The 27,923-nt window shown below is 41.0% G+C and overlaps 1 protein-coding gene across 1 annotated transcript in view; it reads right to left on the bottom strand.

Moving 5' to 3' along the window:
- ITPR2 (inositol 1,4,5-trisphosphate receptor type 2) overlaps positions 1-27,923 on the bottom strand; it is a 239,252-nt gene that overhangs the window by 186,008 nt on the left and 25,321 nt on the right. The window contains 11 exon segments of the mRNA XM_032688283.1: positions 8,221-8,241; positions 8,243-8,317; positions 9,542-9,688; positions 10,602-10,650; positions 10,652-10,683; positions 11,605-11,630; positions 11,633-11,702; positions 16,351-16,509; positions 17,208-17,294; positions 18,402-18,517; positions 25,300-25,370. Coding sequence (XP_032544174.1) covers positions 8,221-8,241; positions 8,243-8,317; positions 9,542-9,688; positions 10,602-10,650; positions 10,652-10,683; positions 11,605-11,630; positions 11,633-11,702; positions 16,351-16,509; positions 17,208-17,294; positions 18,402-18,517; positions 25,300-25,370 — 853 coding nt within the window.

Here is a 27,923-nt window from a genome sequence, read left to right as displayed (position 1 = left end):
GGACAGTCTTAACACTCCAAAATCTATTGTGTTTTCTGATTATGTAAGATCACTCCCATGTGCTTCAATAAGGCCTCCAAAACAAACAAATCCTTGAAAACTAACAACATTAATATTTTTTTCCCTTACTGCTAATGAGATCAAGTAAAAATTTTTTTGCAGGTGTTTAGAAAGTAAGAATACTGTGCTAAATAGGCCTCATAAAGCTCAACAGTCTCAAGCTTTTTTGTGTCATTGGGTGTGTTGAAGTTGCAATTTACAGAAGTGTAGCTGAAATACAGTACTGAATATTTCTGCAAAATGCCACTGGAAGGTGCCTGCAGTCAATATTCAGTAAGAACATGATGCATTGCAAACTGCAGAGCTTAAGCAAGTGTGATTGTACAAATCATTATTTTAACAGCTTGATTACGTGTTATTTTTTTTAGAGTATAGATCTTTTTAGAGTATATCTTCAACAGTTTCTTTTTCAATGCAGAATAATCCAGAAATCCTAATACTCCACTGCTTGTTTTTTCAACAAACTTAGGCACAGCCATTTTTTACCTTTCCATGGATGGGAGAGAAAAAGGTACCTCAAAATGAGAGTTCAGCCTCCTCATGGCTGAAAAGTAAACAGCATCAAAGACCCTGAAACTCATGTCATGTTATCATGGAATGGTTTGAGTTGGAAGGGACATTAAAGATCATCCAGTTCCAACACCCTGCCAAGGACAGGGACACCTTCCACTAGACCAGGTTGCTCAGAGCCCCATACAACCTGGCCTTCAACACTTCCAGGGATCCAGGGACAGACACAGCTTCTCTGGGCAACCTGTGCCAGGGCCTCTCCACCCTCACAGGGAAAAATTTTTTCCCAATATCCTATCTAAACCTGCTTTCTGTCAGTTTGAAGCCATTCCCCTTGTCCTGGCACTCCAGGCCCTTGGAAATAGTCTCTCTCCATCTTCCTTGTGGGCTCCTTTCAGGTCCTGGAAGGCCACAATTAGGTCACCCCAAAGCTTCTCTTCTCCAGGCTGAACAATTCCAACCCTCTCAACCTTTCCTCACAGCAGAGCTGCTCCATCCCTCTGATCATCTTAGGACCTCCTCTGGACTCTGTCCAACAGCAAGACTAAGATAATCAGCTCTCACAGCTCCAGTGACAATGATTTATGACACCACAGACACTTCATCTTTTCCAGTTGCTTGTACATATGAACCAGACTAAACTCCACACATCCTCCAGCCTACACAGAATCTCCCAAACTCCAGAAAATGGGTCTACCCTATCAACTTTTCTTTCCCATCACAGCACCATGGAAGACATCACAGTTTTACACAGTGTAAAATTTTACACAATGAAGTCAGTCAAAGTTATATCTTTAAAGTTTTCAATCAATAAGACTCAAACTGAACTAATTCTCTTCTGTTCTACTATTGTGCAAAACAACTTCTTGCTACCAGGTTATTAGCTTTAATCTTTACTTTTGCATTTTTCAGGTAATAAGATATGCTTACAGTCCAGCAACTGTGGACAAACAGCTTGAAATTTCACATTTATACTGAATGCTGCTTTCTTGGAGAAATGCATGGAAAGTACCCAAACAGGGTATTTTTGGACACTCAATTAAGAGGGAGAGAAAGGATGTTTGAGGAAAGAAACACCCATGCTGGTTTTAATCAAGTTTTGTTGACTAGGTAAAGGGTATTTAAAGCATCTTATCAAGGAAGGAATTAGATTGCCAAATTTCAGCTAAATGAGCATTTTAATGACTTGTTAAAACCTGCATTTATGAAGGAAAGTCAGACAAAGAATGAAAGGATCTAATTCAATACACGTAAACAGTTCCCATTTCATTTGATAATCAGCCTGTTACTCAGTCAACAAGGATAAGTGTTTCAGGAGAAAAAAGCCAGCACAAAAGAAAAATAATCCCACTTTTCAAATCTTTCATCTCATTAGGCTTGCTTTGTTCTTTGTTAATGTCATACTGATTAGCTTTCGATAAATGCAAAGGACTTTTGCACAATTTTCAAAGACTTCAGTGGCATTGAAAGGACTTTTGCCATCTGTTAGCTTGCCAGAAAGACTGGCTATAACTTTACCTTCATAAACTCCATTCAAATCTGCCACAGCCACTGGCACAGGGTTCCTGATAATCATCATCTGAGGGAGTTTAAAAATCCTTTAGTCCAACCTGAATGCTGGGCCACAACCTCAATCTGAGCTTCAGCAGCTCCACACCAACCTGTGCTAGATGAAAAAAGCATCCTCAATCTCTCCAAGAGTTATGTTTCTAAATGTTAATATCCCACATGGCTTTCAGTGGTCCCACAAAAATAACTAAGGATGATTGAATTAGACATGGTTGGTATTTCTACTGTTAAAAAAACAAACAAAAACACATGCATACAAAATCCCACTAACAATAAAAGCAAATGAGGGGAGACTTGTAAACCTCCATTAAGCATCACAAATAAAGAGGTACAAATATAACTGAATAAAAGTCTCTCAAGTAGTCTTGAAATAATAAACGAAAAAAAATGCATTTACTAGTTTCAGACACATCAAAATGCAATACCAGAAGATGTTGCATTTGTAATAACAGAAGTAGTCCTTACAATGACGAGATGACAATAAATGCTGTGTTAATGGCTTTGCACTTCCTTCCTCCTAAAGCCTGTATGTAAACAAACACAGCCCAAATGCAGCCAAGTTAGGTAGGACTGAAAAAGTATTGCCGAACAGTCTCAGGTCTAGCTGGCTGAGGGAAGGAAAAAACTCCTTTCTCCAAGATCCAGATTTATACAGGTGTTTGCACACTGACAGATGCAAATGTTGTTCTTAACTTCCACCAAACTCAAGGCAAGTCAGGTCAAGAAATTTAGCTGCATTCTCAAGATTCTTAAAAACCTTGGAAAAATCTAGCTCTAGACAGCTTCTAACTCTGCCACTTTAAAGCCACATCCAAGTCTGTGGAACAGTCAGACTGGTTCTGTAAATCAGTAATCCATCCTCCTCCTCTAGTTTGGATCTCTTCCATCTCTTCATGTATTATCCCTCACTCATAGAGCTTTAAGCAAAACCCCACTCCTGTGAGACAGTGAAAAATAGAAATAAGGCTCACGGTGCCGGGTTCACCCCCTCACCTTGGCAAACCCTCTCCAATCACTGAGCCCAACAGACAGGAACTAATCTCAATGCTGTATAACATTTCATGAAGAGACCGGGAAAACTGGTTCCAAAGGGGGATTTTGAAGCGGCCTCCAGGTAAGGAGGTCCCGCAGTACCAATAGATTAAATGTGCGAAGACCTTGGTGGATGCTGCCACCTCCTGGTACCTTCTCCGGTTTGTAAACTCTTCTCCTTGAGCAAAAGGTACCTGCAATCTACTAACAAGGCCATTTTGATCCAGTTATTTGCCAAAGTGTTTCTAAAGGTAATAGGAAACCACAGAGCATCTGCCACCATGTTCTCCTCCTCCACGTGAGCTGCATGACCAGTGGGTGAATAAATCCCTCGCCAAGGTTTGCTTCCATGCCACCCCAAAAAATAACAATGGTTCCTTTTTTTTGCTTCCTAAATACAAATAATCTCTGTCAATACCCAGTTTTCAAAAACAAAATGCCTAAAATATGGACTTCAAATATTCAGTCTCGGCTGCCTTAATAAAACATTCTATGCAGGACTCCCATTTTCCACAGCTATTTAAGGAGGTGGAGGAAAAGGCCATAAAACTACAGAGAAGTTCTCCAGGGCTTCAAGAGGTTAATCCTGATTTATACCTCGAGTTCAAGAACTAATTTCCATTTTACATTTCTTTATCTTAGCTAAGCCGAGGATACTATTACCCATCCAAACATGTAATCTTTTAAAAAATCTTATTAAATGCTGTGTTTTCTATTTTTGTGACATTCTTTACTACGTCCTATTCAGAGGCAGAAGAGGATCATTATCTATCAACATGAACTTGAACATGCACTTAGCTATCTTTACCATGAACCAGATCAAGGGATTTTTACAACAGGATTAAATTTATTAGAAAAAGTATGGCTTGTCTGCCTGGACAAATAAATTATTATAACAATATATAGCAGGCTAATATTTTTAATCAACAGGATGGTTTGGGCTGAAAGAGACCTTAAAGATCTCTAGTTCCACACCCCCTGCCATGGACTTAATCCTGAGAACATAACAGAAATGCATTTAAAAGCAAAGTTTAACCAGTAATCTTAGGCTAAGATGAATAACGTACATAAGCTTCTCTGAGAAGAAATTGGGTGGTTTGGTACAATTTTGACAAAAAGCGAGTGAGATAATATGGGGAAGAACTTATTCAAGAAAGACAAGAGGAATATCAAGTAACTTTTACTGGCCATTGATCCAAGAGTTCTCAGCAAGTGGTTTAGACCAGAACAAGGGAAAAACCAGCTGACAGTCCCACAACTTCAGCAGTTCTTGTTATCCCACCCAAACCACTTGTGCCCCTGGTACCTCAGCTCACTGACCCTATTCCAGCACAGACTATTCCCTTTTCCCCACACCCCGGAGGTCCTTGCCAGCACCACCTCAGGGACAGCAGTTGGACTGGACTTCCTGCTCAATTCAGAATATTCATATAATTGTCATTTCACCTTGTGTATGTAACCCTGTGCTGCCCAGGCCAACTGGTTTCAACCATTCCTACCTTCAAAAGAAACCCCACTGTGCATTAATGCTAAAAAATCCCAAAGCTGAAAGAATGTTTAATGTGAGACTTTAAGAAGAGTTTTGAACAAAACTCTGATCAGAGCTGATCCATTTTACAGCTTAAACCCTGTCTTTTCATTCTCACAGGAATAGGAAAGCAAACTCTCTAAGAAAGCGAGAGTTTTCCACAGAATAACTTGAACCCTTGTTTATGGCCACAATTCTACAGAAGCACAAAATGTAAACACTGGGGGCTGCCATCTTACCTGCATTATCTTAATTATTTAGTATAGTACAGCTAATTTAGTGTTAAAGACAATTACCTCACCATACTTACTGCCATATCTTGGCCAAGGTATCTAGTAACTCTGATCTATTCTACTAAGTAAAACAGAATTATCACAGATTTTTCCTTACAACTTCTGCACTGTGATTATTTCCATGTTCACAATGTTTCACAGGCAACCTACTGTGGTTATCTATTGTCTAGTGCAATATTTGATACATGTACATATATTTTCTAATTACTTTAGCCACATTTACCTCATCTGAGAAGCTGAACTTGAAACAGCAGACTTATCCTGCATTTCTTGTGTGTGCATGGGCACACATATCTCTGTTTAACAGCCTCATACAGCAAATGTTAGTAGTCTCAGGACAAATTATCTAGTTTGGAAATCACAGAACTAGAGATGCTGTACACAGTACTAAAGGTGCATGTTTTGGTTTCAGCACAATGGATAAGTTGATACTCAGTTCAAAGTGATTTTTATCTTGAATACTGAAAAGGTTATGTGTGTTCATGAGAAAGGCACAGCTGTGTGGGCCCAACCTGCAACATCTCAAAGGCTGTTTGAGTAAACTGCAGTTCACTCCCACACACACAGAGATTCTACACATGTGCATTCTACATGTGCAACATGCACCAGAAAGACTTTTGGGACAACCTTTGTTACTTTGAAACATTCCATTTTCACATAACCTTACAGCCCCTCTTCATAAATACCAAGATTGGAAATAACTTGGGTCATTTTGCTGTAACCAGGGCTAAAAAAAGAATCTTCACAGAACTTTTTCTGAGAGATTGCTGACTCTGTAAAGATGAGAATAAAAGTCTGCAGCCTGGATCTTAGCTGGTGGCTTAGAATCTAAATCTCCTGCTAAAGATATGGCTCAGCTCTTTTGGGTGAAATCAAGCCCTTCTGACACTAACAGAGGAACTCCCACTGTCTCCAAAGACAACAGTTTCTCTTCCCAATTTTCAGCTGCATATTTGGTTCCACTTTTTTATGATTTCAATCTTTTAGGAATGTCTGAGCCTGTGGCTTAATGTTCCCAATGTCAATGAACAACGCAGGTATGTGCAGTTACCAAATGTCTCCCACTCCTTTAGCAGTGGGGCTTTCAGGGCGGCTCACCTTCAGCCCAGAGTCTGGTAGAAGGATCAAGGTTGCTTTAAGGTATTAGTAGGTCTTAAAGAACTTCAGAGCACAGTAATTAAAATTAGGCTAAATAATGCCAAGAGGATTAAAGGAAATTCCTACTGCTTGAGATTGTTTCGGAAGTCAGAGGTATCAGAGGTCAAAGGTAACAAAAGTTGGGTGGCTGATTGTAAATCTAAGGAACACAGAATTTAGGACTTACACATCCTGGCTTTATTCTCTCAAGTTTATAAGAATTAGGTTTACAAGTACTCACCCTATGTTTTGTTTACATGCTTTATATTGCTTCACTTTTTCTTTTTTTCTAACTTGCTGCAGTATTGAAACAACTTTGTCAGTTTTAAATTACTAAATCCTCTGAGGCAATATCTTCATTTTCTTAGTCCCCAGATCATCTCTTGGCCTTAACAATTGCAGTGGCATCCCTTCACAACACTGCTCAGCAGTGACCCACAAGGTCACAACCAGAAGAACCAGTTTACATCTGGCACAGAGAAAAAGAGAAAGCACAGCATCGGCTCACACAAGTATGAGCCCAGCTGTGGAGGAGCAGAGACACCCAGGTTGAAGGACACTTTTGCTCGTTGTCTGAGGCTTGACCCAGGTACATTCCACTGCAGAAGTCTCCATGGTACACATCAAGTTGATTTAAGGGAGGACAGAATAGAAAAAGACTGTATAAACAGTGATCAATCCTGATTTACAACAGCTCAAACTGTGACAGAATCATTAGCTAACAACAGACTGCTTAAAAGATTTGGGAATTTCGTCCCTGTGTTTGTACTTATTATTCCACTCTAGATATCTTTATCATGGAAGCTTAAACAAAATCAGGTCATGGCAATGTGTGACGCTGTTGATAATCCATACCATCAGTAATCTCCCTGTGCTGCAGGAGCACAGATAAGTGTTCAGGAAGCTTTGCCCAATTGATTTAAGTTGGATCACGCACATGAGGTGTCTGCCTGCCTGTTCATAAATCTCTGACGTGTCTGGCTGGCTGGTGTGTTGTGCCTGACATATGAACTGTGCAAAATACAGTTCACAGCTTTTTATTATAGCAGTGCTTTTTAATATCTTCACCAGCAGGTATTTCACACTTCATAGATACAGTCACTAACGCTGCTCTCCAGTCACAGCATAGCACCTCTGTTCAACCCAAAAGCTCCTCCAGCTCTTGCTCTACCAATTGTATTCTCCATATGACAGGTCTTCCCAATGGGGATTTTCTTTCCAAAGGTAGAAAGGTCGAGTTCGACAACTCTTCACCTGAAGATTTTTCTCTTGAAAATCCCTGAGCCAGATCATTCTGGGTGTGGTGGGAGAAGGAAGCCCATCAGAGTATTTGATGCCTTTCCTGACTCTCTATCAGCTTAGTTAGTCTGAGTAAAATATTCCTACTAGGAACATCTCTCACTGTAAGCAGAAAGGAAAACACTCCCACTCTTAGGTGGGAGTGCTGGTTGACTGTTGAAAATTATCTATTATTAGCAGTCCACTGTTTATGATTTGACACTGATTTTCACATAATTAGAATAAGTAAAGGTCTGATAGCGCCTCTTTGCTCTTACTCTCAAATCAGTGAAGGCTGTGACAGGAGCTGGAAAATTAAAGCAGCACCCTGGCAATACTAAGGAGTTGTCTGCATACAGAAGTTGCACTAACTCAACTCAGTCTTTTTTCAGGGATTCACTAACACACAGTGATTTATAACTGGCTCTTGTAGTAAATTCTCACACTCATACTTCAAGCATAAGTGAAAAGACCCAATCCTGCACAGACCTAACTAAATCAGCGGGGAAAAAAACAACCTGCTTTTCATTCCACAGATATAACTTGGACACAGACCAGTGTTAATACGAATTAGATGTGACTTCAAAAGTTCACAGCTTCTTGCAACCATGAAAAAAATCCAAGACTGTACCATTTCATAAACTTGGTATTATCTGCTCTATTCCAGCTTGTCAAAGACATATTGATTTTAAGGACAATTATGGGTCTTAAAAGACATTAAGCTGCTCTTCTGGGGAGTCACAATATTATTTTGCCTTAACCAGATAATAACCAGCCAAGTTGCAAACACACTTGTCTAACTGACATCCTTACCTCTGCAGCCAAGTAGTTTCCCGGTTGCCAAATGCTTAAACCTAAACAAGCTGTTCCACTGTCCTGCCCCTCCCCGGCAAGGGTCGTGATGGACAACCTAAAATGAGAAGTACAGATTTTAATCATGCTCCTCAAGATCATATTTAGATCACTGACTTTTCTTACAGTTCATTCCAAATAAAATTATGTAAACTATGCCATTACAAACAATCTGCCACAGAGAGGAACTCCGTGATTACACTAAGCTCACCACAGGTAACGACTAGTTACATTAATTTTTTGCCAGGTGCCAGGAAATATTCCTCCTATTACATTTCATGCTTTATTAATCCACTCCCTGCAAGCCTCTTGAGCCAAATTTTCCTTTAAAATAACATGGTGTGAATCTGGAGCTTAAGGAAGTAGCTGCTCTACACTACCAGGCACTACTTAAGAGCAAAAGTGAAACCATCCTAAATTACTTCCCAATTATACCACCTTCATTTTTGGCAATACAGGGGCTTCTGAAAAATTTTCATTCGAGTGATAAAATACCCCCGTATCATTTGAAGTATCAGAGGTTATTTCTTTTTTTCCCCTCTACTGAGCTGTAAGTCATTTGCCTTCTTCAAACTCAGCAGTGCCTGCTTCTTTTAAGGAGTAATGTCCAGTGCAATTCACTCTGTTCCAGACAGCCCAGAGAAAATTCAACCATTTGCCTAAGGACTCTAGTTTTTATATGCAAAAAGTATGTTCATCACACAAGAACTTCTGGGTATAGAAGTTACATTACTGTAATAACAAGGATTTGAGACAATTTCCAATCTTTCCCAGTTGGAATAAATATATATTTGTTTGTCATCTTCTCAAAATCACCCCCATTCACAACCTCACCTTTGTTCAAGCTAACTCTAAAATGTGTCCTGTTGCAGAAGAATGGAATCAATGACAATTCTGAGACTTCCTGCTGGCCAAAAACTTCCATTTTCTATATTGCACATGAGGGTAAATGCAAAAACTCAAAGCTCAGGATAGATGAGCATCATTTGACTGGCTTCAATAAAATCACACCATTCCCGTCAAGTCTGAATTTGGAATTGTCTCTTCCTCATTTTAGCACAGGTAAATAGAGTAAGGAAGCCTCCTCTCCCCACCCAGGCACTGCAATAAAGCATCTCTTCAGGGTTCATCCCACACAAACTGCTTCTTAAAATAATAATAGTCACGGGGAGGTGTACGAGGCTATATCAAGAGGCTATGAATGACTCATGTTGTGGCAAAGTCTCTTCACTGAACCCTGGCCTTCAGGCCTGCAATATTTATAAAAGAAGAAAAAAAATACCTCTATTTCCCACAGTGCTTTAGAACTCGTTGCAGAAGTGGCTGACTGACGTAATGTAGTACGGAGGAAAATATGCTGTTTCTTCTCATATTCATCACAGGTCAGAAACTTCTCTTGCTCTGCATGGAATAGCCTGACAACATCTCCCTGAAATCATATGAAAACAAAACATTATGAAGTGGTAAGCAAAGTTGCTGGACTCATTTTCTACAACTGTACTAGCAATGAAGAGTGGGTAACAATTAACCTAAAGGTGGTTTTTAATTCTAGTTAACCTTACTAAATTGATTTTTTTATTATTTCTAATCCCTCTTATTATTATTTAAGGGGAGTGCAGAATTTTTCTAATATCATATCTCAACTCCTCTTCTCTGCAACCAACACCAGCTCCCCCTCTCTTTTCTTCTGCTGGCATCATCTTTGTTTCCTTCTGCCTCTTCCTAAGGCTTAAAACACTATCTCCAAACAGGTCTACACAAATACGCCATTTTTCCTTTCAATTCCTCCTCAAAACTGCTGGTACCTTGATACCCACTGAAAAGTAACCAGTGGATAATGACTTATTGAGGTGCATGTGAGGACAAATTAAATATATCTTTAAAATGGAATGTAAATTACCTCAGAAATTGATCTGCAGGCATAAAACTGTGCAATATCCCAGTATTTAAAGCTATGTTGTCTTATTGCAGCTATTGGCACCTTTCATGCCTCACTCCCTTCTGCAAGGCCTGTTACACCACTTTTAACATATTGGCATAACCTGAAGTGTCACAGCTATTCTGTACTCTCATCATCTTGAGCTTGAACCTCATCTTTTCTCAGTTTCTGTGCTCCTCAGTTTCTGTGGGAGGGGAAGGGGGCTGGAAGCCAGAACAATCCAAATTTCATGTAGTAAGACAAAAATACAAAGGAAAAACATTCTACCTGTTGAAGGGCATTAGTGAGGGATCCTCAACAGCTCCACAAGGTCCTCACTTCTTTATTCACCATATAATATTTCTCTACAGTCTTATACAATATAATTTTTCAGATTCAAAAAACAACCTAAAATCATACTTACTCCTTTCAGGACATCATCTCGATAACTACTGAATTCATGAACAAAGTTATTTCCAGCTTGTGTTACAGTTGACAGCATTTACCTTTAAAGAAAAAAAAAAGAAAACAATAACAACAACAACAACAACAAAAACAATTATAGTCTTAGAGGTGTCCCTTTCTTTTTGAGACATTCTATTTTTCTAAAAGACCACACCACATCTAGGATGGCAGGGGACATGGCTTAGCTACATATTTGTACAGTTCCTAACATGGGGCCTGAAGATCCCAAGTGTTAATGAGGTTGATACTGGAAAAGGTTGGGTGGGCAAAATGCTGCTCTGTCTGCTGAAAGCCTCCAAAAAACATCCTGAAGAGATGTTGGACAAGGACTTAACTCAGTGAGAGTCTGAGGTACTTCAAGCAAACCTCACAAAGCTTTCAGCGCCAGGCACAACTGCACCAAGAATATTTCTCTTGGTTTTTTTTGAGGCCAGGCTGGAAGCAATGTTTAATACTGGCTTAGAGCCCACGGTGGGCCCATGGGTGGGTTCTGGCTACCAGTAAAGAATAGAACGGAATGATAGAAATGCTTGGGTTGGAAGGGACATTACAGATCATTCCAGTTCCACCCCTTGCCATGGGCAGGGACACCTTCCACTAGTCCAGGGTGCTCAGAGCCCCATCCAACCTGGCCTTGGACACTCCCAGGGATGGGGCAGCCACAGCTTCTCTGGGCAACCTGTGCCAGGGTCTCACCACCCCTCACAGGGAAGAATTTCTTCCCAATATCCAATCTAAACCTGCTCTATGTCAGTTTGAAGCCATTTCCCCTTGTCCTGGCACTCCAGGCCCTTGGAAATAGTCTCTCTCCATCTTCCTTGTGGGCTCCTTTCAGGTCCTGGAAGGTCACAATTAGGTCACCCAAAGCCTTCTCTTCTCCAGGCTGAACAATTCCAGTTCTCTCAGCTTTCTATAACACATCTCAGACCAGCAGTTACCCCTCCTCCCTACCCTCAGCTCACCTCTTTGCAGCCAGGGTTATCCAGAGCTCAATATTGCTAGCATGCAGAGGCTGCCCTGCATTGACTGGCATGAGAACAACTTTATCTCCCACAACAACCTGCAAGTCGAAATAAAGTGCATTTTAGACCTACGTAGTTATCCAATAAAATGAAGCAATGTTACATTTTTAGACAATTACTCAAGTGCATGCTCTAGGAACGTCACCAGGGGAATTTATTTACAGGCAATTCACACAGCAGCTCTGTTCACCCATGCTCTGCAATCACAGGGTTCAATACTTCCCACTAATGAATCCTCACATTCCCAGTAAACACGTCACCTGTGTTTCAGCAGAACTCAGGCCATGAAATAGATATGATCTATGAATTCCAAGAGCACTTCAATTCATCTAAAAATTACATTAACTACTCTTTACTGCAGCCAAAAGGCAGAGAAAACTTAGAAAATAATCGTGGCTCCCGAGCTCTGTGGCCTATCTTCTGGCAAAAGTGATGACAGGCTCGGGAGTTCTGTGATTTAGATTGCATGACTGCAATCCAGAGAGGAACATAAATCACTGCAAAGTCAGAGAGAGGAAAAATGCACTCCATCCCCTCTGCTGTTACTTTCTAAATAGTGTTTGGGAGCTCAGTGCAAGCACCAGGTGCATCAGCTGAGAGACCTTCTCTCTACAAGAGGAATTCCTAACTGACTCCCTACAAGCCAATTCTCATGCCCTTGCAATTTTTTACCTATACAGACAGGGAAAACCACTTTGACCTAAAACACTGCTTGAGACTGCATATGTAGAATTCAATTCATGCCTGGAAGGGGGGAAAGAAATAAATAAAAAAAGATCAATCCACATAGATTGGTTGGTGCCCGGGTCCTGATTTGCTTAAGTTGTTCACAGCAATTTTAAGCACACACAGACATGAAGACAAGTGGCTACATGTGATTTTTTTTTACCATATGAAATGCTGCACAAGCCATGCTTTCTTTTGGAAGTTAAAGAAACAAAACGGCTTTCTGCATTGATCAGCACATTTCCTATGGAAAAGCACAGCCCGACTCAACCTTGTGTCCACTCCAAACACGTGAATTTGGTCCATTTATTGCAGAGGTAAAAAGAAGGTTGCCTGTTCTTTATCAACAAAGCTAAAATAAACAGCAGCACAAGACAGTGTCATCATGCTCAGACAACACACAAAAATCCTATTTTATCCAAACAATGGGAACAAATTCAATAGCAGAACCAAAATAATGACGAGATGCCTTTAAGACAACGGTTTACTTGTGCAATACATTCCTGCATGCCATGCTCCACACACACATTACTTACAGCCTGTTTTAAGAAGTTATGACCAGACAATTCATTAACCAAAATACCACCAGGCTTGCACCCTGCAAAGGGAAATCGGGACTTCAGAATTATTGCATGTACACCAGGACTATCATAACTTTAATTAGTAAGAGCATCATTAAGTATCTTTTTCTACTTTGCTGTAGGCACACATCTGAGGAAGAGCTGTTATGTGGGGTCATGGGTTGCTGTCTCAGACTCCTCCCCTGCTTCCAAGTCCACCTTAGCAACCTGTTCTCAGTGCTGGTCAGCTCTACTGGCTACCAAAAGAGCAACAAGGCATCCAATGCTCTTTTCATTTCTACTTTTCCTTTAGGTTTCAAACCTCCATAAGTGGTTGGGAAGGAAAAGGATAAAGGCAATTTCACAGCACTTTTTCCCAGACACTCCCCACCAGTGATGCAGAAAATGACAGAAATCCTGTTCTCTTATACAAGTTTGCTCTCTTGCCTTCCTCCCATCCCCTCCCCAGTTATTCCTGGCTCCAAATAACACCCCAGCATGCCCAAAACACTGAAGGCAGAGCACCCACAAGCCCAGGTGCCCCTATTTCTGCCTGTAGAATTGTACCACATGGAGACCGGAGAAGACAGAGCAATACATTCCTAAAGTTTTGCTCTACAAAATTAAAACTGACACCGGCTCTTCCTCATTTTCCTCAGCCACTCTTCAGCCCAGCTGGACACAGTGTGCTGTAGGCCAGCAGTGGGTAATAGTTTGACAGGTCTCTGGGACTTCTTCCTTACACACAGCCATGAAAAGTTGCCTCAGACACACAGCTTTTGAGGATTTTATTCATGATCCCTTTGAAAAAACTCTTATCTTTGCTGGTCTAGATAAGAGACTTCCAACAAATGATTAAACTCACAGTGAAGCCAGTAAGAATCCAGTTTTTGAATTCAAGTTAAACCTACAAGGCCCTTCAGTCTTGAATGCAGTGGAGTTAGCCCTGCACACCAAAGGCCCTGCTACTCCATGTCCACACCTGCCAGTGGCACAGCTGACACACTTCAAATTTTAGCAATTATTCTGCTATTCGAACAATCTGGAACCAGCTCTAGCCTTAATCACTGAAGCAGAGCTTTATAAATAATGAAGACTTAATAAAGTCTGCAGTAAATATTGCAGTTATGCCAATTACCGTAAATTTTCAGCCATATTCTTTCATTACTTTCATTGATTTGCATAACTAATCAGTTGCTAATGAATCTAAGCTAACCCTCCTTCAGAAGACTAAGTTCTAAAACATTTCATAGGGCTGAACAACTGTGATGACTTATCAGAAGAGTCACACACATGACTTCTTGTATCACAGCTTCCCCCCAGATTTCTTTTAGGATATCTGGTATATTTGGACCTACCTTGCCTGGGTAACCTAGCACAGTAGCAGCCCTCAAAGCAGTAATTCAATACTCACTTCTATTGTTTGAAAGACTTTCTAAAATGTTTTCTTAAGGAATTTCCTTGATACAGGAAACTGAAAACAAATTTAAAAACCCACAAAGTTTCCAGACAGAAACTATGCACTGAGAGGTCTAAGTTGCTCCATGCCTGGGACTAACTGAGAAGAAAGGAGTGGGTAGAAGTCTGGCCTTCTCTCCATCTGTGAGAAGCAAATGAGGATTTCCCCCATCACTTGCTAAGCCTCATGCAACAGCTGCCTGGTTTCTGGGTCTGTTGAAGGGCTGGAAATGTGCCAGAGCAGTTATGAGAAAGCTACCAAAGGAGTCATGTTTATCACCGGAAGTTTGCAAAGAAAATTATCAGATCTGTTTGGGCCTGGTGGAAATGAGGAACAACTTGGGTCTCAAGAAATTTCCTCTACAAATTATAATCCCAGCCCTGAAAGGCAACACCTGGTGACAGAAAATGAGCAGCAGGCAGGTTCCAAAAGAGGACATTACGTTAGGAGTGAGCCTGACAGTTTCCCACAGAGCACTCAGAGAGCATCAGATACAGCCCCACAGGGAACAAACTAGGAGAGAGGTCTGTGGAATGGGATGTTACAGAGATCACTGATCACCTGCAACCTTTTTAGATCAGCAAATCTGCTTCCAAACTCTTAAGGGAGCTCAATAGTGTAAAATTGAATCAAAAACTCTGTAGTGCTGAGGATGACTTATAAGGCTTAGGATCATTCTGCTGTTTCCAGGTGTAAGGGCTCACACTGGCTTTGCAGATCACAGTCTGGGAATCCCAGGTCTTCACTCTGGAGAGCAAGACATGTAATTATTTTTCAGGTATGAGAAATAAGGAAGATGCTGAACTGATGTTACTCTAAGAAATTAAGGCAAAACCTTAAAGCAATGGTCACCCTTTTTTCTTCCCTAAGAGGGAAAAGAATAACAGGTTAATGTTTGATCCACAACAATTGTTTTCCCCATCTGAAAAGCCATGCAGAGACCCCCCCAGAGGGCTACATTTGCTCTAGTTCTCTGCAACAGGCTTTGGGAAAAAGAGGGATTTTCACACACCCTTTTGATCACTACGTGAAGCAGGAAAAGACTTTGACTTTAGGGACATTGGACCAGGAGCTGGGAATGCAGTCTTTCTCCTCTCCACAACAGATTGCCTAAAGGAGTTGCAAGCAACCACAGTCATCCTGGATGGCATCCCAAGAGCTGGATAACCACAAAGTTAACAAGAGAAAATCCAGGAGAAAAGAGGCATTCCCATCTGTGATCCTGAGAGAGCTTTCACTGATCACTGCACAGGCAAGAGGGGGCAAACATTCCCAGCCAGATCTACACTATAAAACCACAAAAATTCATATGTGGCCTTCCCAGATCTGAATTCTCCACAGTGGGCACTTAACCAAGCCACAGCCAAGAGAATGAAGTGCCAAGTTGTGATCTCAGGGCACAGCTCTCAGATCTGCAGCAAAGAGGTTTCCTATGTGCCCTTCCTCTTACCAAGATGCAAAGCTCCTACTGAGACCTACCAAGAAAAGACTTCCCACACTATCCAACCGAGTTCCAGTCATAGATACCACTTTCATGTTGAGGGGGAATACAGACTGATGTATTTCCTAGAGATTCTCTACTGACCTCTCAAATAAAAATCTTGCCTGGAACATTTAAAAAAAACCCAACCCTTTAAAAAAATTTAGTCTATGACTTATTATCAGCTTTGTAAAACTGCACACAACAGGCAGACTTAGCAAAGATGCCCCAACAGAGAGGTCAGCAGAGGCTCAGATGAATGTGGCAACAGTTCAGATTCCAGACCATATAATTTGGAAACAGCTTCTAGTTACCCATGAAAGCCAATAGTCCCAAGCACTGCTTGAAGTATTTTTTTCCTGAACTTAATCCATTATGAAATAGGCCAGTAGCAAAGAAATCAGGTGTCTTCTAGAAACTTTCTGCCTTCTCCCTCTCACACATTCAGCATCTCCACTTACATTGTCACCTTCACTTCTCAGCTTCCAGAAGGGCTGGATATAAAACCAGGATCCCTCATTCCCTGCAGCATCCAGAGACACCCTCATGGCATTCTTCTCCAACAGGGCTGGCAGTCTCTTATTGACTGTGAGGTACTTGTTACTTTTTATATGCAGTAGCTGTGAACAGAGAATAATTAAAATAAATAATTAAAATAATTAGGACAGCTGATGCTTTCTCTCTCTCCAGTCAAAGGAGAATTGCAGGTTTCACACTGTAGTGATTTTTCATAATATATATAAAGACAAAATAAAACTAGAAGAGAGTTATCAAAGTATAGTACAGTTTAGGAAAACTAAACTGATGATATATCTCAGACTGAGAGAAATGTGTCAGTGATCAATTTTACAGCACACATTAACCAGGTCTATTACAGTGTTACCTTCAGGAATTTCATCCATTACAGGAAAGTTGTACTGCACTTAAGAACACAGCTTCTGTCTCATTTATATGTCAGGAAATACAAATTACTTCAATGATTTAAAAGGAGCTGTGCAGCACCTCTACAAGACAATTTGGAAATAAATCTTGCAAATAAAAGGCACATATTTATGTTCAGATTCCAAACTGCAGCACCAAATATCATACACAGAATTTTTATTATGACATCTTATTTAAACACCAATGTGCAGCACTTCTGGCAGGCTTTAAAACAAGGCAGAAAAGCACAATATTGTAAACTTCACCAAGCTGTGTTTACCTGACCCTTGGCAATCCAGATTACAGTGGTTACTTTCATTTTCACTGTAACCTTGAAATAAAACAACTGTTTCCCTTCCAACACTGAGAGAAGGCAGAGGGATTTCAATGGGTTTACCTGTATGACATTGCTGTATTTTACAATCTCGCCCAGCAGCTTTCTGTTCTCGCTTTCATTCTGCTTTTGTTCCAGTTCTGCTGCATGCTGCAAGAGAATGATTATTGCTTTAAACTCTACAAAATCAGTACCTGTATTTGGCTACGGAAACAAAGATAAAGGAAATGGCATCACATTTAAAATGCAAGCACCACTGAACTGATAATATTAGCACCAAAATGCTGATGCTGATTCTGTTTTTTTTATCATCCAGAATAGAAGCTCAGTCACAATGTATGGATCCCACTTTAGATACAACATATTTTTAAATATTTCAAGCACAAAAAGTAATTGCAGGGGCTTTATTTCATCCTGAAGGGGAGAAAAAAAAAAAAAGGCCTATGATTAGCTTCTCACTGTCACCATTCCTTTTACTCGTTGGGGTTTTAATTGCTTACAAATACACAGACTTTGTGACAAAACAAAACCAGTAGGTCACAGCTGGCAACATCCAGGCTAAGCACAATAGTCTGGGTCAAACACAACCACAGAACAAACTCTGAGCTCCTACCATTAATGGCTGTGTAACTCTGGCCACACACCATGTGCCTGCCTTGCCATTTTTAACTGGGAGCACTGGCGGCCTCTCCACTGCCCATGGCACTGTCACCAGGTTTGACATGCCCTTGTGTTCACTGAGCCTTGTGCATTCAGCTATAACATCAGGCCAGCTGTTCTTCAGAGACAGAGGGGCTGCTCCATCCACACTGTATCTGAGGCAAAATAGAATCTGCAAAATGTTTCAGAAAAGAATCACTCAGAAGGAAAGCAAGGACAACCACAATGCTGAGGAATTTCCAGACTAAAGTACTGAGAACATATCTTCGTCCACTCTTCTGCCTAACTCCTGGAAAGGACTTCCAGCATAATTTAAACCAGGTTTTAAAAACTCCATTTTTACTTCATAAAACTTCTGGAAGCAATACCTTGCTTATAGCACAGGCACAGCCCTCAGTCCAAAGCAAGACAAAAACCAAGCCAGGGGCAACAAATGCCAGCCAGGAGGTAGGAGAGTTAAGGAGAACACAGAGTTGCCATGGTGGCATAATAATACCCATCACAGTGGTTCCCAAGACACTTATTATTTTTTCTCGTGCCATTGTAACTCCACAGCCTGCAGATTGAGATAAGATTACAAACACAGATGTCTCTTACTTGGAGTTTCTTCAGCAGTGCTGCTTCAGTGTGGTTTCCTTGTTTGGCTTGCTTGGCTTTCCAGTACTGCTTCTGGGCTGAATATCTGTTCATGGGACACACCTTGAAAAGGCAATCTGGGGAGAGATCGAAAGAAACACTCCTCAGTCCTGTTGAAAGACATTTCCTCCATTTGTAAGTGTGCTTTGGTTGGTTTTCTTTGCCCAGAAATGTCTAGGTACTAGTGTTTAAACACAGCCACCAAACAGCTTGATGGCAGTGACACCACAAGCAGGGTGACATGACAATCCTGATGTCCCCCTGGCTGCTCAACTCCTTCTGACACTGCTGAAAACAAGGATTGCACTCATTCACATTCACCTACAAGCCGCCAAGGAGGTTAACACGGAGTTTAGGTCTCTGCGCACCTTCACTAAGTTGTTTTTGCTGTTAGTTTGAGTTTTTTAAATCAAAGTGACACAATCTGAACATCACCACCATCCAACAGATGAGAGAAAAAGCAGGTAAGGAGGGAAGAACCACCTGAGCATGATGGCTGTGCACACAAGAGAGGAGCAGGTACACTCTGAGGAGACTGCAGTCAGTAATTGAAAGGTCATGTTAATTGGCAATAAACTGAATTTTGTGAAATTCCCTGACTTTGGGGTTTATTTTGTCCAGTGATAGTCCTATAAACTGGAAATAGAGGTTCATGATTCGTCCAAAGCTGACTACTTTAGAATGATAAACTATACCTAGTCTCACATGGTCCCAATCACCAGCTGGTCTAAAGGCCAGGCTTGAAAGACATTTTCCTTAGCAAATGTTGGTGTCCTTTCACACACCACATGTATTAACTGGTGACAGGAAAAACAGTTTAGCTGTAAGACTGGTAAGAACATACAGGACTGCCTGTGTGTTATAGAGCGAAACTCTTCCCCAAATGGGTTGCAAAATACAGATGTCAAAGGAAGGCCTATCCCAAACTATTAGCCTTCCATATTTACCTGTCACAGATGGCCAAGCATTGTCTGGAGACTAATCCACCACTATTCCCAGTGGCAAAGCTTGTTCATACAGAATTACCACCAGTGGCAGAACTTTCCTTGGCACTGACCCCAAGTCCTCACAGATTTGCTCTCTCATGGCAGCCCTGAGTTGCTGTTCCCAAGAAAAAGTGTTACAAATCCTTATCAAAGCAAGCCCAGCCACCTTGCAAAGGTGTTTGGTTTCGTTTCAAATGGGACCATTTATAATGGGAATTATATCATGCTATCTAGAGTACATAACTCCCAGGTAATTTTTACAATATCCTGAAAATCAAGGAGGGGAAAAAAATATTACAAACTGCTGTGTACCATTAAATCCTACTGTGTGTTGTAGGAGATTTTACTTGAATTATCAGGATTTCAGCTCTTAAAACAAAAACTCTGCTATTATTTTGCATAATCTATAATTAAATGTGCCTTCTCAGAAGGCTTTATGAAACATTTATTTCTCTGAAGTAACAATACCTTCTTTTTATAGGACCAGTCTTCATTTCTCAGTTACTCCCCACACATCCTGCTCCTTGAGTAAACACAGCGCTTCCCATTCTCCTGCAGAGACTCAAGTATTCCCACTCTGCAGAGGAACCCAAGATGTGCACAGATGTGCAGTCACTGCTGTGGGGTTCCTCTTTCCAAAGGTGGGTGAATTTTTCCTGATGATAGTTCTCAAGGAAAAGGAAATGTAGAGCAGGGGCTGGATAACCTCCGCAGCATACAGCTCTCCTTACTTCCAGTCTAGTGCTTTCCAACTTCTTTAAAATCATTAATATTTCAATTGTGTTTTTCTCAATTTATGGATTAAATTATTTGCTTCCAGACAAGCTTTTTCCTTTTTGATTTTGTTTTTTAGGATTCCAGCTACATTAAAAGTGGGTCATCTTATTAGTTTTTTCTGGTTTGTTTCCCCACACACACACTTCTTTTATTACAGTAACACTAGGATACTATGTAAATTCAAGCTTCATGATCCTAAACATCATGGGGGTGTGGAACAGTGCCTGCCCTAGAGATGCTGTAATTTACATAAACAGGGAAATAAAGAGAAACTGGAGCATAAGATTATAAAGCAACTTTCCAGCACACACAGTAGATGAAGAGCTCAGCCCTCCTGGAGGTCAGTCCAGCAACCCAGTGATGAAACAGACCATCTCTTCTAACTTCTCCAGACATTCTCAGATAATCCTAGTTCCTAATTCATTACTTTATGGGGTTTTACATAAATGTTTCTCTTCCTGAAGACTCTAATTAAATAGGCATTATCAAAGATAAACAAACAGCAACTACACTCAGGAGGTCTGAAAAGGAAAATAACTCCTATATGCCCTTTAAATGCTCCTTGATATTGAATAAAGATAGTTTAGAACAATATTTGTCAGATGCTTTCTCTCCCTTCCCCTTCTTGTTTTTTTTGGGTTTTTTTAAGTGTTAGAAATTCAACTCTTGCCCACAATGGAAGATTTCTGTGATTTGCAGAACTAGAGAAATTATCACGTGGCTTTACCCAAAGCAGCAGGCTGAGAAATGGGTAAGTGGAAGCGATGTGGCTATTAAATCACAATGTGTACAAATCTACATGTTTCAGAAAAAAAAAATACAGGAAGGTGAAAAAGAACTAAAGTGAGAATGAGGAGTGAGGCAAAGAAGAGTCCTAAGAAGGACAAGGAAAAAAGCTGTCAGGAGTCTGAGAAGCAAATGAAAGCAATTATGGAATTGAGAAACAGGTAGAAAACACAAAAATAAACCAAAAGTATGTAGAAAGCAAGTAAAAAGGAAATGGCAAGTGGGAGGAAGAAAGGAGAGAGCACAGAACAACATAATGGAAGGGAGAGAAGAGGAAAGAACAACGTAAGAAAAAGCTTACATTAGACTAATAGTTCAAAAGAGAGGATATTTGGCAACTCAAACATCACTCTCATTGCAGATGCCTCAAGAAAAAGGGGTACAAAACGTAAAGAATTTTAAATCAGTGTACAAACTTAGGTCTGTTTAACAAATAATGGGCAGACCTGTGCTCCTTTTTCAGAGCTGCTAAATCTGACCAACCAGCAGGTCTTATCTGTTCTATTTTACACCTTGGAAGCTCAAAGTGTTTCCTATTGGAGATAACAGTACCAAGTTGAAGCACATTTAAGGTCACAGGCTGAGGAAACTTGCAGTTCTGTGGCTCATGATGTGGCTTTTCTTCAAAGGTACACGACTTCTGGCACACACTGTTCTTCCTAATCTCTGTGAACCTGGCCCTGCAGCATTTCCATCACAGCAATAAATGCCTTGGCTCCCACTAGCTCCAGTTTGATTTAGGACAAGCGGCACCTGGCTTTATCAATCTTAAATACAACAGCAAAACAAGGAAAAGTTTGGTGGTTTTTTCATCAGACTTCAGGAAACATGTATGGGACCAAATTCTGCCCTCCTGTGCACTGATGCCAACCTGGATGTGAACACAAAGCCACTCCAGGTTCATCCCAGTGTGACTGAAGGAGAAATTGGGACCACAGCTGCTTCGTGTGGACACAAAATGAAAAGCAACCACATCTTTCCTCAGCTGAACAACACCTTGTTCTGGGGGGTGTTCCGAAACAACCAGAATAGCAACCACCCACTCAAGAACAAAAAGAAAGTAAACACATGACAAAAATGAAACTGCTATTTTGAGACACCTCTTTTCATAGGCTTTCAGTTCAGGCCAACAGCTCGGTACCTTAATTTGTTCTCTCAGTGAACTCTGTAGGAGACATACAAATAGTTCAAAACCGCAATCTTTGGGTTGCTTTTTTTTCTTCCGCTGGGGAAAGAGTTGATAAAGTATAACCAAAAAAGACCAAGCACAGTCCTCTGATGTTAATTTCAGAGTCAGTCCTTGAAATCTAAACATTTTGTTAGAAATGTGTTTTTTCCCATACTTCTCTGACTCCCAGGTCATGCTCTAACCTCAAATCAACGCCAGTTCAGCTCTCAGTGATAAAAACATTGTAAACCATGCAGACAGCAGTTCCTATTACTGAAGAGGCCCCACTCATCCTGCTGTTAGATGTTATTTTCAGTTGCTTATGCCTAATCATTCAATTAATCATTCATGCCTAAGTCTTCTTTTTATGTCAAGAATGTACTTAAAGCAGTTTTTGTTTCATTTTTAACTTTGCTGTTTTAATTGAAGGCTATTTCCCAGAAGATACTTAGGGAGAAAAATATGCATTTTGCTTACATTTCTTAGTTAAAGGACCAGCATTTAGCAACTCTTTTGCCTCAGTGCTCTAAGCAGAGCTACAAAATTTAACAAAGCATGGCAGAGATGTGCTTTTGGGTGCTTTTGCAATAGAGACACCTCTGTGGCACCAGGCACTACCTCCCAGTTAGACAGCATGTTCCTGCTGAGCTCCCAGTAAAACTCCTGCTATTCCCACACTTGGAATTTGATTTGTGAGGTGAAAAACATCCAAACAATGGCTTTATTTTTGCTGCAGCCACCCTCCCAAGTACATCTTGATTACCCAAAGCAGCAGGAATATGGTACTGGATGCAGCTCCTAACAATATGTTATAGAGTGGTGGGTTGCATCAATTAAGGTCACAAAACTCACTTTTTCACCAATTTATTTTCTCCTACAGGTGTTAGAGACCTTATAGCACCTCCCAGTAACTAAAGAAGGCCTACAGAAAGCTGGCAAGGGGCTTTTAAAAAGGGCATGGAGTGACAGGACAAGCGGGAATGGCTTCACACTGACAGAAAGTAGGTTTAGATTGGATATTAGGGAGAAATTCTTTCCTGGGAGGGTGGGGAGGCCCTGGCACAGGTTGCCCAGAGAAGCTGTGGCTGCCCCTGGATCCCTGAAGTGTCCAAGGCCAGGTTGGATGGGCTCTGAGCAACCTGGGCTAGTGGAAGGTGTCCCTGCCCATGGCAGGGAGTAAAATAAATAATCTTTAAGGTCCCTTCCAACCCAAACCATTCTGTGACTTTATGTTGCAGCTAATCCAAATTTTCATGCTACTACAATGCTGGCAATACCAAATTAAGTGACATCTGGGTGCACAATAAGCTAGAAAGAGCTAAGAAGCAACTGGAAGAGAGGCTGCAAGGGAGGTAAGAGGCAGCATGGAGGAGGAGGAAAGTAGCTACTAACAGATTTTGGGGCAGGAAGGGAAAGGGACAAGAGGGGATCCCAAGAAGAGGAGGATCTGAGTTGGAGGAAAGGTTAGGTGCTGTGGAGAAGAGGAGCAGAGGCAGCTAGAGATAAAGGGATGTGCTATGCAGGCAAGAGACAGAGGTTGCAACAGAGAACAGAGACAAAAGAGTCTACAACTAACAGAAAACATCCCCCTGTAGAAGCTGGGACGTAAGGCAGGAGTGCAGCCCCTGCTCTCCCCAGCAGCAGCAGTAAACAGCTGTGCATCTTGGCAGTGGCTCATCCCCTCCTGACATTTGTTCTACCTCCACATGTACTGCCACCACTGCTGACCAGGCATTAGTGCTTACAGTTCAACAAGTTTTCACCCTGCAGCGAAGTGCCAGACACACCTGAGGCTGTTGAAATCACTTACCAAAAAAAAACCCCAAAAAATCAACACAGAACATTATCAACTTTTCCCATCTTTGCCTTTTGAAGTTAGAAATTAACAACACAGAACTGCAATAAAGAACTCTCCTGTTCTGAAGTTATAAAATCAATCCCTCAAACACCAGCCGATGAAAAAATTAAGGTTGCACCTTTAACCACTGTTCAGATTGGAGATACTTGGGTGTATTCTTCAATTATACCATCACAAACCTTTCCCAGTGACCTTGGTCTCATCTAGAATCCTGGATATGCTCCTCTGTGGGAACACATCAGGATAGTCCAGTGACAGAAAACTGTCTGAGGATCCCGACTTGAAATTTTGTGCAACCTGGAAACCGTGATTTACAAAAGTATTTCCAGGCAGCAAGAGGATGAAATCACATTCAGGTAGCCTGAAAGCCACACTGGATGCCATCTCCATCTCTGCTATGGAGTTAGTCTGGCAAGTGACTGAAATTTATTACTACTAGTTCCTAAGTGCACATTCTCACTTTCTCAATTTCCAAGATCTGCCAATGGGCTGAATGCTCACAAGCTGGAACTGGAACCAACTGTTGATGTTTCCTGAATTGTAATGGAAAAAATCTTGAATGCTCTGGGAAAGCAGAATTTCAGTCTCTCAATGGTTTAAATGCCCTTTTTTTTTTTTTTGGCAATAATAACGTATACAGAACACTGGGAATAAATAATAAAGTTAAGAATGTCAGTGCAACCCCTCGAGATCATAGAAAGGTTTGGGATGGAAGGGACCTTAAAAATCATTTAAAATAAATACAAGCAGCCATGAAACTCATTGCCCTCCAAACTGGTGTGAATCCAAGCCCTTTTAAGCCAAAGGAGGTCTAGTAAGGCTCTGCTTTGGCATGGTTAGAGTATTTTTTAGCACTCAAGAAGTACAAACCACATGTTGTCCAGTGCACTGTTATTTTTTCCAATAAGCAGAACAGCAGAATTATCCAAATCTACAAGGTCAAGTTGAAAAAAAATATTGATATGGTTTAAGCAAAAGCAAAACAAAAAGCTGACAAAAAATGTGGGGGTAGTCCTTCCAAATGCTGTCTTATCTTTAGAAGATATATAATCCAGCAGCTCAAGTAGTTTTGGACCTCGCAAGCTTGTTTCCCATTTACTGCCCCTTGTGCCTTGGCAAGTTTTGTATTTAGCTCTCAAAATCTGTCATTCACATGCCAGTTCAAAACTTCCCCAGCGTGCTCACAAACCATCTGGGAAGTCACACATCTGGTAAGGCAAAGTGCTCAAGGAGTTGGAACATGAATTGATCGGTCATTAAGAGAAATTATCCCCAGTTACTGACCTCTGAACTTCTTTGGAGGATTAGCAAGGTCACCAGCCTCTGGCTGAATCACACACCGGTCATCCACTAACCTAGAAAAACAAAAGGTTATTACATTCATTAAGACGAACAGACACCAGTGTATATAAATACAGAGACACCCCTGCCACAACACAGAGACAAAACTTACACAGTTCTCTGATTTAATGCAAAAAATACCTTAGAAACTCTATTATTCAGTTACTAAGCATAACTAAGAAAAGAAAACTCTAAATTTTTCTTCAGAGAGAGGATTTCTTCCACTGTATTAAACTGTGGCCTGTGTTTCAGATCCCACTTCATTTACAACCAGTGCAAGTCCCTTTTATTACACCACATACACTGATGATACATGTAAAATTCTTGCTTTCCTTCATAAGAGCCCATTAACCCTCAATCAAAACCAGTTTGTTTTTCTGCAGTTGCCGGATTTTCTTCTTCACCGTTTCCAATCTTTCTTTGAGGAGGAATGCAGAATTAAGGTTCAGCTCCAATCAAAACTCCCAGGACAACATTTTCCTTTGCTAAAATGAATAAGCTTTACTTTAATCCACAGCAGAAAATCTAAATAACATATCTATTATATTTCTTGCAATATTTTAGAAGTTAAATAATAAAATTAAGAAGTATGAATTGTTAAACTTATCTCAGAACTTCCTAAACATAAATTCAGCTTCCTTTCAGGAAGCACCCTGTGAATAATTTGCCCGTTTCAAACAATTATTCAGGAAAATCATGTTTAAGGACATACTACTGTCCTGCCACTTCACAGCAAGAGTCTTAGCAGCATTTTTGTTGGAAATTGCCAGAAGAAGCACAATTTGGCCTCAGCCAAATTACACAATAGATGTTTTCACTCAAGCTGGTGAAGGCTTTGCATCTAGGCACGAGTGCAGCAAAGCTGATCCCACAGCATGCCCATGAATTTTCCACCTCTACCAAGCTGACTGATGACAAATCACCCACTGTGGCTGCAGCTCCCCAGACGCAGGAGCCAAAATTACAAAGAATTGTGGAAATCAGTAGCTCCAACCTCAGAACATACTTGGATACAAATGTGAGGTGTCAGCAAGGAAGGGGAATTGAAGACACAATTCCAGGAGCAAGCAGGTAACCTTATGGAGTTGTATTTTTTCACAGTCTAGGTTAGACCAGGCCTTAAAAAGAAAAAAGTGAGGTTTGGAAAGCAGGACTCATGAAGAGTCAGTCCTGCAAGATGCCCTCTGTCCATGATCTAATGGGCCAAAGCTTTCTGCAACAGCATCTAAAACCTGGAGTCACACACAGGTGATTTTAAAGCATCACCTTACAGAAGCTTTGCCAAAGGATTTTAGTGCCAAGAAGTACTTCCCACTCTCAACAAAATCCCTCAAAGGCTTTTCAGGATGAACCCATAAGGTTTGACCTCAAGCACAGTCAGGATGGAGGACAACATGTTGAAAGCCAACCATAATTCACAAGGAACATCTTGCGTACCCTTGCGACAACTACAACTGTGGATGAAATGCAAAACTCTCATCATGGCATGTCGCTGTACCAAAAAGCATATAGAAAACAAGGTGTCGGTGCTGAGAACACCGAGATCCTGCACATCCTGAGCCAGTCAGCTGCAGTGCTCAAATGTGCTGGCCTTTCAGAAAACAGAAGTGAAACAATTAAATATCGATCACTCGCCTTCAAGCATTCTCTAAAAGCACAAAGATAAGGACCATAAATGACTTCTGTAGCCATCAGGAACCAAAGACATCAGACAACACAAAGGAGAAAGGAACTGCTGCTACTTTCATCCTGTAGACATTAAATGAGAGCACAGAAAATTTAATTGACATGTGGCAGGAGAGAGCAGGAACATCATCTCCTGAGCCTTTGCTCAGTGCCTCAGCTTCTCCCACCTCTGTTTCTTACAACACATGACAAAAAATAAAGCATTGCTTTGTCCAGTTAGCACTCTTCCAACAAATTAATCCCCAGAATTTCCACATAATGTCATTTATTCTGTATTCCAGCTGTATGACCTCCAAAGAGTTCAACAGCTGCTTGTTTACTATGGAGGTGCTTGTTACAATGCTGTAGCGAGAGCTGAGTTCCACATGATGCCAGACTTCAGCCTGCTCTGTAGATTGGAAGAGCAGAGGCTCTTCCAAACACAGCCCACTTCCTCTGATACACAATTCAAAATATTCGAATCCCACTTTTATTCCGAGCCAAAAGCAGCTGTTGGTTTGCTCCTGAGGCCTGGCAGGTGGCTGCATTAAACAATCAGCAATTCGAGACCTTTGTAACCTGCCCACAGATCCATCTGAGATGTGTGAACCAATTAACAAGCCTGGCTACAAAGGTCCTGGACATCGTGGTGTCTGTCAGACCACAGCACAGCATGTTTTCAGATCACTCCCTTGCTGCTTTGCATAGGAGGCCAAAGTTCGCCAGACTAGACTTCTGTGATAAAGGCAGGAATTACTGTATTATACCATCACATTTGCAAGCTATTTAAATACTAATCCAAATTATGACGCCAATATTCAAGCCATTTGACCATGATACCACCAGAGAAGCTTTGACAAACTCCAATTTGTTTAATTCTTGACCTGGACTGCAGACAATAC

Source organism: Chiroxiphia lanceolata, chromosome 5 (assembly GCF_009829145.1).
Source record: "Chiroxiphia lanceolata isolate bChiLan1 chromosome 5, bChiLan1.pri, whole genome shotgun sequence".
Lineage (NCBI taxonomy): Eukaryota > Metazoa > Chordata > Aves > Passeriformes > Pipridae > Chiroxiphia > Chiroxiphia lanceolata.
The sequence above is the reverse complement of the archived record's forward strand: the minus strand, read 5'-3'. Positions and strand labels throughout refer to the sequence as shown.